The 10,837-nt window shown below is 34.1% G+C and overlaps 1 protein-coding gene across 3 annotated transcripts; it reads right to left on the bottom strand.

Moving 5' to 3' along the window:
- Positions 1-4,323: 4,323 nt before the first annotated feature.
- LOC136234261 (probable transcription factor KAN2) lies at positions 4,324-10,372 on the bottom strand. Of its 3 annotated transcripts, XM_066024078.1 has the most exons (7): positions 9,646-9,728; positions 9,408-9,536; positions 9,223-9,299; positions 8,221-8,266; positions 7,946-8,108; positions 6,085-6,148; positions 4,324-4,957 (listed from the first exon to the last, which is right to left on the bottom strand). In XM_066024078.1, the coding sequence occupies exons 2-7, from the start codon at positions 9,514-9,516 to the stop codon at positions 4,835-4,837; spliced, it is 582 nt and encodes a 193-aa protein (XP_065880150.1). In that variant the 5' UTR covers positions 9,517-9,536; positions 9,646-9,728; the 3' UTR covers positions 4,324-4,834. The 3 variants fall into 3 exon arrangements, with proteins under 3 accessions (XP_065880150.1, XP_065880149.1, XP_065880148.1); XM_066024077.1 differs by having other exon boundaries at positions 4,325-4,957; positions 6,085-6,145; positions 9,408-10,372; XM_066024076.1 differs by having other exon boundaries at positions 4,325-4,957; positions 9,408-10,372.
- Positions 10,373-10,837: the final 465 nt, after the last annotated feature.

Here is a 10,837-nt window from a genome sequence, read left to right on the forward strand (position 1 = left end):
TTATATCTTCACAACACTCACAAACAGGTTTGTAAAAGAGTAAGTAAAGGTCAAACCCAAAGGATTAACACTGATTTGATTGCAATTATAACCAAGCAAATGACAAAATTAAATAAAGGGAGATTTGAATAGATTGATTAACTAGGTTAACAAAGATAACAAAATCAAAATTGAAATTGAATATAATAATTAAAGACTTTAGGATTCTCAGGCAAGGAATTCAATCGGTATTGATCATTGACAGAAAGGATTACTCCTCAAAATTGCATATAAGATTAGTTTGGATTATTCCTCCGAATTACTGAATTAGTTAAGTAAGACTATAGCTAATCCCTAATTAACAAATAACCTTACCTCAGCAGCTAAGATTCAATCCGTTAACAGCATTATGAAATAGAAGAACTTAATCTAAGCCAATCGATTCTCAGCGATATCGATTCAGAAACTTAATTAATTATTCACTTGATATGATAAAATTGAACATAGACGTATTAATGTCACGTGGAGGAATTTCAGTTGGTCAATCTGATTTATCTCCGAATACAATCTAAGCTTCGACTTTATAACATCATTCACTACTTGCTTTGATTCAACTAAACAATGAATCTTTGGTTCCCTTGTTTATCAAATAGTTGTATGTTAATTTAGTCAATGAACATCGACAATTATTACTCAAATGTAAACTAATAATTGGGATGAAATCCCTAAACACAATGAATCAATTGATGGTACGAATAGAGAAGAATGATAGAAGTAAAACAATCTCACAATACTTGAGAAATCTTGCCCTTGAGAAATCCTCCAAAGCGGTAGCTTTCCTTTGCCTTGCTATCATATGAAAAGGGCACCCATATTAGAAGTCATGGTGCACCCAAAAATGAAAGGGGAAGCAAAGTTAAAATAGAACATCACCTTCGAGAATTTCTTTATAACGATCTTCTCCACCCAAATGGAAGATCCCATCTTTGTCTTGCACAGTACAAAGATACTCATCACAGATCATCTCTAGTATATTAATCTAGTGCCAAAAGTTAGAAAATGCCACAATTTCCCTCAAGGACCTTTCCTCCTCCGACGTTTTCGGTTCATAATGTTTCCTAGGTCTTTTTGTTAGTAGAATTCATATTCCACTTTTTCTTGAAGGGTAAGCCTTCCAGATATGGGCTATTAGGATATCCTTTCTTCAGAGCCAGCGAAAACCATTTTTCCTTAAAACCCTTAATATTGTTGGTCCCGTGTAACGTGACAGTATTAGTTCTAAGGGGGGCGGGGGGTTAGGAACTATTATAAATTTTTTAATTAAGGCTGACTTATTTTAAGTTTAATACTTTTACTCAGTCTCTAGGTCAGCACCGCTGAGTGGAATTTGAGGCAGCTTTAGTCAACTGCTGACTAGGGTTGTTTCAATTGTGAGTTGGGAAGCAACACTTAAGTCAGTTTCCAACTCAGCACAGCTTTCAGAACTACTCAGCATAGCATATACAGATTATTGTTTTGTCGAGTGATATTAAGCAAGCAATAAATATATATATGTCAAGAGATAAAGGGTTAGGAGTTACTTAGTAGACTTATCCTGCTTCGGCCTCTCCGCCTACGTCCAGTCCTCGGAAATCCTTCCGAGCTTTTTGAATCCTCTACTGAGCTCTTTAAAGGTAGAGCACAAACCGTTTACAATAGCAACTGAGTATGCAAGAGTACCGTCCTCTTTTCGTCTACTCAATCCTATCTCTACCACTGAGTACTATAACCGAGTACTCAACGCCTCTCTACCACTGAGTACTATAACTGAGTACTCAGCCTCTCTTTCTAACCTATTACAAATGATACAGAATTTGTTCTCACTGAGTGAAGAATACTTTAGATGAATAAAATCACTCTAAAATTTTACACAAAGATAGGAGTTTGGTGTAAGTGCTTGCTTTTTCTTTTCAAGACAGAGCTTCTATTTTGTACTTTATCAATGAATAGATTTGATGAAGATCTGCATGGATTGAAGTGTTGGAATGGCCTTTTTATAGTGATGTCCGAGGCTCCAATGATTTGTATCCCGACATAGCCGTTGTGGAGAAACGTTCTTCTTTCATCATCACTTGGTCAGCACTCAGTGCTGCAGGCCAATCATGTCTTCTGTTTTCGTCAGACGCCAGGTTTGTCTTATTGTGTGCTTCAGATAGTCCATGCTTCTTGAAAATGTCCTTCTGACAGATTTCTGTGTCTTCTGAATTTTACTCAGAATACGATAGGTTTTGTTTTCAACGCTGACCACTTATTGAAGCTGACCTGACGACCACTCAGCTTGACATAGCGGCTTCGCCTTCAAGCTTTTCTGAAGAATACATTTTACTTCTTCAAGCCGAGTTGCATTCTACTCAGCTCCGGCGGTGTGACTTGCATCTGCTGACTTTGTCTTTCTCTTGTCGATTTTTAATTCCTGTTCTTATTAATTAACTTACTCAACATTGAACAAACTCATTAGTACAATTAAATCAAAGCACTTAAATTTAATTGTTTTGAAATATTTTTATCATGGTGATTTGCTTAAATAATTTTGTCAAATCAAAATCATGTGGAAAGGTGTTTCAACAAATATTCTCTACTTTCTCGGGTAGTAGAGCACGTCTCTAACGTCTTAAGGATCGACCCCTATATTCCAATAACACACATATTCCTTCTTCCTCCTTATATATAGGTTTTCAGAATTGTGGAACAACCACTCTATTTAAAATCAAAACTAAATTTGAGCAGAGCTTGTTTATAGCAAGCAACTCCAACTAAACATTAGGTGACAACCAACAAGGGCACATGTGAAACCCCTCAAAAAATGCTATTATAGTGTTAGGAAGAGGAAACATCTCGTTATAGGTCAGAAGTTGGACATAAACTCTTATGAAATTCCCACCGTCCTTCTTAATTCCATTGTCGATGTGTTGGCCATGGTCAGGTAGGTGCATATATATTTAATCAAGTTCTAAATATTTGCAGGACAAATCTACTAGTTGGGATACCATCAAAATGGAACCTTGTGTCCAAGCTTTGGGGTTCTACTTCTTCTTTGTCACCACTTTGTTGCCTTCGTGGGTGCCTTTTTTAGGAGATGTAATTTTGGTGCCGTTGGAGAAAAATGGACCAACAAAGACAAGATTTTGTTGGTTGTAAGAATCCTTCTGCCTCAAAAATTCCATACAACAAAAAGAAAAACTAGGAAAGATCGAACACTTATAAAAAATTCTAGGAAAATGGTGGAAGCTTAGAGTTTAGATAGAAATACATGAGTCAAAATAGAAATATGTCGGTTTTGAGTCTCTTTTTATAGAGTTTCTCAAAAAGATGAGTGAAATGTCGCCTTCAAAGAAAGACCTCTGGTGTTAGTGCTTCTTAGAACTCACAATGCTTTTCCACCTAATCTCGCCTAATTTAAGCTCGTAGGGAAATGTGTCGCTTATCATATGGAGTTAAGTAACGGTGAAAATGATGCCTACATGGAGGATTGCACGCCTACTAGGGATGACATTGTTCTAAGGCCACATGACACAACGTTCCACCTACCTAGAAGATAAAATACCACGTACGATGCAACAACTCACTGATCCTTCCAAATAGAACTTTCGGGTGATCAAAGTATCTACGGAATGTCGAATCATTCCTCAAATAATGCTCAACAAAACATCTGACAACCAAAGCCCTAATGCGTTTCGAGAACCAGGGGGAGGACATATAATATCATGCGAATAATATCAGTATACACATGTCATCATCTAAGCTAACATGGACATATAGAGTAGGGAAGACAATCAGATCAAACTAAACAGGAATAGATATTCCTCAAGATACGTAGACCAATGGGATACACTTCGAAGTCTCTTCGAATTAAGACATTGATTCATATCTAGAATTAGGGATTCTTAATTCGAGTATATCACTACTACCTAAAATTCGTTCACCACTCAAAAGTTAACACATGCCTGCAAAGAATCTAAGGTAAATGTTGATGCCGATTACAAGTTTTACCTTCTCTCCCTATAAATAGAATACGATTTCATAGTCAAGGTACATACACATATCTCTTGCATTTTACTCTCAATTTCTCAGTGACTTCATCCTAAACTATGTTAACTTAGAGATCAGAGTGAGAGCGTTAGTCAATGAGTTCACCTTAATTCTTTTTCTGTCTTACTTCGGTGATCAAAGGAGTTTTCGTCATCATTGGACCACTATCACACAAATTATAAGTTGAGATGATGATTTTGTTTAAAAGACTTGGTGTCTTTCTCTCTTTGTTTGTCTCCTTTTTCTTGGTTGTTAAAGTAAAAAGAAAGTGAGAATGAAATGAGATTACTTTGGTAAAAATTACAAAAAATGTAAAGTGGTCCATTGCAATTACCAAGGATCACTTCATACTTTAAGATAGTTAAAGCTCTCTTTCTCTCTCTCTAGCTATATATAATTAAATTATACTAGTTTCCATTAATTGGTATTTCTCTCTAAGTAGTGAGTACACAACATACAAAATCAATTAGATATGATATTTACGTAGGAATATAATATATGTTGATTTGGATCTCACAGCTTCATCTTCACCTTCAGCTTGAGCTTGACAGGAAAGAAAGAAAGAAAGACTTTGCTTTTTCTTTTCTTTTCTTTTCTTTTCTTTTCTCCTTTTGTTGCTTTCTGTCTTTCTTGTCTCCTTGTCTTTCTTTACCTCTCTTTTTCTTTTTCTTTTCTTTTCTGATTTTCTCAGTACCTGATTCTCTCCACTCTTCAGGAATTCAGAGATATAATGATTTCAAAATCATACCAAATAGTGATTTCTTTTTTTTCTTTTTTTTCTTTTTTTTCAGCAATTTGACCTCCCCAATGTGAACTCCAAATTAGGCTTCTTCTTGGGGCTTGTTGAATGGCTTGATGAACTTCCTTCTGATATTCTTTCATAACTTAACCTCTTTGGATCCATTTCCTTCTGTCAAATTTAAAAAAAAAAAAAACATTTCTTTCTTTTATATATATATACCAAACTCTCTGAACCATGCAATAAATTTAATTACTATCAATCTTACATTCCACAAATGAAGAAGCGTGTCAAGATGGGATTCCAAAAGGACATTTTGACTAGATGAAGAATAGAATATTTTCATATTATACTACAATATAATATACAAAGAACATTTTTCAAAAAGGGTCATTTTTATAGCCTTTAATTCTGTCTATTATGCATTCAATTTTTCATTTATTACCCTTATTATATGAGACACATTAATGCTACACTACTTAGATAACTTTAGAGTCATATAATGACTTATGGTCAGCTTGGTATTGCCGTGGCCAACAGAACCTACTGTATGGAAAAGTGTTGTGGGGAAAAAGACGAAAGTTAGGCTATTTTTGTTCAGAAAACTATCCTAAAAGTAGCTTTTCTACCCTTTCATAAAAATGACTTAACGCAGTTTTTTGGTGAAAAACTCGAGAAATTTGCTTTTAGAGTCTGAAAAAGAAATGTTAAACACGCACTTATATGTTATAATAGAGTTTACACATTGTCGGTCTATAGAGAGTTTATGGTTCGAAGAATCCAGGTAGAATGTTACAAGAGTCGCTAAATGTGCCTTATAGGAACATTATATTACATTTTGACCCTATTGTACAATTAATGATTAAAGAAAAGGTTTAGGTGGTAGCTAGGTTATAAATAGGATTTGATTTTTAGGGGTATAAAAGAAGAAAAATGCTTTCCTTTGGGGTGAAAAAACAAAAGTTAAAGCTTTCCACATCAAAAGAACACTTTTTTCAAGAGCTTAGGAGTTAGGAGTAAATATATAGATAAAATGACAAAAATAACCCTATAGAAATGTATTTATGAATGACCACAAGAAGCTTTTGAAAGGGCTCTGCCTTTCTTCTTTCTTTCTAATTTGCATGACTTAAAGAAGAAAGATAATAAGGCATCTTCTTTTTCATTCAATCATTCCAAAAGAAAGAAAGAAAAAAGAAAAGCAATCTTGCATTGCATTGCATTGCATGCATGAAGAATATTTTTTATATTTTCTTGAAAATGTAAGAAAGGACAATTTGGGAAATGAAATTTGATACCTCAAGAGATGGTAATTTTCCACCATCACAATCCTTAGCTTTCACATGCAACCAAGCTTCTCTGCTATAAACCAACAGATTTACAGAATATTTCCTATCAGTAAAAGCCATGCATGTGCAAAACACACAAATAATACAAAAAGCATATAGCTTAATATATCAAAATCCCTCCGACTTAATTTAAAAACAGACTGTGACACATTCGCCACCTGAATTTGTTTAAAGTGATATACATTTCAATATGTTCAAGTTATCTCTTATTCTGCTACGTGGACTTAGGAGGTTCATCATGTCATTTAGAACGTTTGACATTCCCAAACCCAAAAAACAGATTTCCTTGCTTTCTCAGTTAAGAGCAACGTTTAGTAAATGCAAAACTGCTTTCTTTACAAGCAGTGAAAGCTAGAAAAAAAATGGTTTTAAGCTAAGCTTGTTAGTCGTAGTAAGGGTACAATCATTGTAATCATACTATATAATGAGGGAGAGTGAATATAGTGTTGAAGGAAACACTGTAAACACTACCGAGGGAGTGACATTTTCTTCCAACATTTTTCCTCACAACAAGTTCTGTTAGTCAGAACAATAACAACCTGACTTTTGAGCAAGTTCAGAATAGCTAATGAGACAGTTTGTAAATTCAGAGAACCACGGCTTTTTAAAACCAAGTTTAGAGGGTTGGGATGCATCAAGGGAGAATATTTGAAACATAGATGCTTAATTTGATTGAAATAAAGTAGAAGGTAGGCACATTTTACAAAGGAAGTTTGAAAGAGCATATAGCAAGAATTCCAATAATGGGTCCATCATTATAGTTTTATAGGGTTTATCTTTGAGACTAAGTTTTCCAATCTTGTGGGACCCATTTTTTGAATTTTCTCTAATTTTGAGCCCACAAAATCAAAGGGAAAGAGATATCTCCTAATTTTATTTTATTTTATTTTCTCCCCTTTTCACCCACAAGACTATAATTACCCCATCATGGAATATTTTTGACAGACAAAATAAAAATCATTTCTTCTTTTTGTGATCTCTTGCATGTAGATATGGTTTGATTCATATAATTAAATATAATATTATTATTATCAAGGCAAAAACCTCAATTATGTTGATGAATTTTTAATTAATTAAACAAAATTGTCACAGTTAGTAATGCACAAACTCCAAAAACTTTAGATTAGGTATTAGATTTGTGAAAAAGGGAATCATGAGTGACAAAAGAAGAGCTCATTTTAATATTATATATATTTTAAGATTACCAAATTAGAATTTTATGCATTCTTCTGTTTTGTCTTTATAACTCACAAATATTATTCTTAAACATGCAACTTATTCTTGGGAAGTAGGAGAAAAAACAATGTTTTTTTAGTATTGAGTTGCTATTTGGTTTGTGCCAATAAACCCATTGTTTTTTTAAATCCGCGCACAATGCACTTACATTAAAGAAGAAAGAAAAACTATCATCTCATCTGGATGTGATTCGAACTCATCACCTCCCCAGTTATAAGTATTTCATAATTATTACTATATTTTGGGAGTAATACATCGGACCAGTACATCTTCGTACACATTCATTTTCTAATTGTTTAAGTAAATTACTCTAGAAGTATGGTAACCGTTTTAATGTTTTCAAGACAACTCTAATATACCTCTAAAGTTGGCAAGTATATGCTTGTTCTATCCGTTTTCAAAATAAACGCATAAGAATCCAGATATGTAATTATTTGGTTTATCAATAAACAAAATAACACATATTAGTTATATCTATTGACACATATTTTTATCAAGTATATTTGATAAAAATCAATTAATATTCGCGGATTAAATGAAAACGTTATGTATGAAGGAAACAAAAGAAACTGACCTTGATGAATTGCTCCAAAGGCCATTATACAAATCCTTGTCTTGCTGACCTTCTGGTCCTTTATGTTGCATTGATATTTCAGATTTTCTAGAGTTCTGTATTTCAAACATCAAATCTTCCGAAGTATCTCCAGACGATCCATTATCAAATAAATCAGATTGTCCTGCATTCAAACAAATGTCAGGTCAACCTGAAAAGTTCGTATGTAATTTTGACATCTCTACTCTAAAACATTACAAGCAACATAAAATTAAGGAGAACCCATGTTGTAATACCTGAAGAAGCTGCTGCTCTATCCGTCGTCTTTACAGTCCGATACATCTGCGTTTTTAAAGATAATTATATTAATTAATCACATTTTAAGATTAGAATGTTTGAAATTGAAATACAAATGAAATGCTGACAAAGATAAAATCAGAGAGCACAGTAAAACAGTAAGAGGATAATGCAGGGATAGTCTGATTGAGTGTAAGTACGGACTGTAAAAAGTAAGCTATATATATGACCAAGAAGAGATTAACCATGGTTAAAAAAAAAGTGGGGTTAGTAAACTGAACTGAGAAAGATATCATTGAGAAATGATGGTGTTTTTGTACTTGTTTATTGTTTTTCTCTCTTTATTTATTTAATTCTTCTTGAGAGAGGGTTTTGTTTGATTGGTGCAAAAGAAAAGAAAAAAAAGAAAGAATGAGAAAATGGTATAAAAAGGAAAATAATTGGACTGAGTGAAGACTTGTCTTGACTCATAAATTTTTATTTGAATTCCTTGAGCTTTGTCTTACTTGAAATCTGAAATTGATAATACACTAAACTCTCTCTCTTCTTTCTCTCTCCTTCTCTCTCTTATGGTTCATTCTTCCAAGCAAAAAGCTGTTTATTAGCTAGCAGCACCATCAGATCTATTAGAAAAACAAGTGCTTAGGATTTGAGAGACTCTCTGCAGGGAAACTTTGGAATTTGTGATTTTTTCTTATCAATTAATTACTAACTTCCAATTCTACATTTCACATTGTCATCTTAACCTCCTTTAACACTCTATTCCTACTTCACACCACCAAATAATCCCAATCTAATCGCTTAAATTAGGTCTCGAGATCAAGAAAACCTTAATTGGGAGAGAAATTATGTTGCACGGACACGGATATGGAAAATGGAGACCCCAAATGGTTATAATCGGACACAAAACAAACACGAAATGCTGAAATGCTAGGGAGAGGAAAGAAGAAGAAGGAGGTAAGTAGAGCAAGTATGTTGAAATAAAGAAGGTGTGTTTTTACCTGTAAATGAGATTTAACATGAGCCAAGGTGAGATCTTTTACATCCATGAGCTCAAGAACTGATTTGGGTGTAGCTCCTAGTGTCCAAAAAACAAAGAAATTTGAGAAAGGGAAAGGATAAAAGAAAAAGGGTACTAAAAAGGAAGAGCAAAGTAAAAAAAAACAAAACAAAAGAGGAAGCATACTTTCATGGCCTCCCAATAGCTCAACAGCATGAACAAAGCGAGCATGAAGAGTAGTAGTCCATCTCATCCTGGGAGCTCTCATGCTTCTTTTGGCTGGAAATCTTGACATGAATCTTGATCTAATTAACCCTGAAGGAGATTGATAAGGGTTTAAAGTAGAGTTATTTGTACCCAAATTAGAAGAATTAGTGTCCAAACTGTGTTGAGGAAATGGAAAAGAAGGGTGATTTTGGTATACAGGAATTCCTCTTATGGGTCTTAAAAAACCCAGTTCTTGACTTAGAACTTGCTGCTGCTGCTGATGCTGCTGATGCTGAAAGAGGGGGAAATGGTTGTTTTGTTGGTGATTTGGGTATTGGTTTTGTTGGAAAGAATTGATGAGATGATGATGATGATGGTGATGATTGTTGTTACCATTGATGTAATTTCTAGTGTTTTCAAGTAGGTGAAAATGGTTAGAGTTTGATTCTGAGACCCTAGGATGTGATAAAGAAAGCTCAAAAGAGTTACTATCTGGTTTAGCTATATTAGAGTTTCTTGAATCCAAAGCTCTCTTCCAAAACCCCAAATCCATTTCATCTTCTGTAGCACTTCTTCTCCATGTTGATGTGGGTTTAGTGTTTGGTGGACTGATTTGAAGAGATAAATCTGGTTGTGCTGGGAACAACTCCATCCACACTTACTTGTTGGAGCTTAGATAGGGCAAACAAACAAGTGTCAAAGGGGTTTTGCTAGAAAGATGAGTTGAGGTTAAAGATTATGACTTTTGGGTGATTTGGGGGAAAGGGTATAGAAATTTTCAGGTAAAAATTTCTGGGGTTTTTTTCTTTTTTCTTTTAGGATCAATTTTGAGAGGAGTAGTTGCAGAGATTTGAGATTGAGAGAGAGAGAGAGAGAGAAGAAGGAGAAGAAGAAGAATGACAAAGTATGAAGTGAATGGGTATTTCCTTTGTGTGAAGTATATGTGAGAAAATGACACTTGAGAGAGTATTAGAAGAGGAGAGAGTTTTTATTTATCTTTTGTGGACGTGGGGAAAGTAGGGTACAATACTTACAAAAAAATTAAAAAATAAAAATTAGGACTTTGATTTGATATCTTTTTTACTTTTTCTTCTTTTGTTAAAAAATATAAAAAAGAAAGTTTAGAAGAGGGGAGATAACTCCGGTTAAAGGAACGTCTCAACGCTGTAAATGGATTTATAAGAGGATTTCACGTACGTAGATTTCAATAATGTTAACAAGAATTGAACACAAATGAGAATGCTACAAGAGTCCCTTCCTTATCGTGAAGTCTACCAACAAGTGGAGATATTACAAGAGAAGCGTTTTTTTAAGGAATGAGGGATAATTCCAATTGAGCTTTGAGAAAGCCTCAAGGTCACAGAGAGATACTTACATATCGTGCTACTTATAGAGACTCTATAACAACA

This window comes from Euphorbia lathyris, chromosome 6, assembly GCF_963576675.1.
Source record: "Euphorbia lathyris chromosome 6, ddEupLath1.1, whole genome shotgun sequence".
Classification (NCBI taxonomy): Eukaryota; Viridiplantae; Streptophyta; class Magnoliopsida; order Malpighiales; family Euphorbiaceae; genus Euphorbia; species Euphorbia lathyris.

Excerpts from the sequence above, each read along its gene's own strand:
- LOC136234261 (XM_066024076.1), bottom strand. The coding sequence starts at position 10,080 with ATGGAGTTGTTCCCAGCACAACCAGATTTATCTCTTCAAATCAGTCCA. Across the intron at positions 8,267-9,222 it reads ATGTTAAATCTCATTTACAG|ATGTATCGGACTGTAAAGAC; the intron begins GTAAAAACACAC and ends TTAAAAACGCAG. Across the intron at positions 4,958-6,084 it reads GAAAATTACCATCTCTTGAG|AAGGAAATGGATCCAAAGAG; the intron begins GTATCAAATTTC and ends TAAATTTGACAG.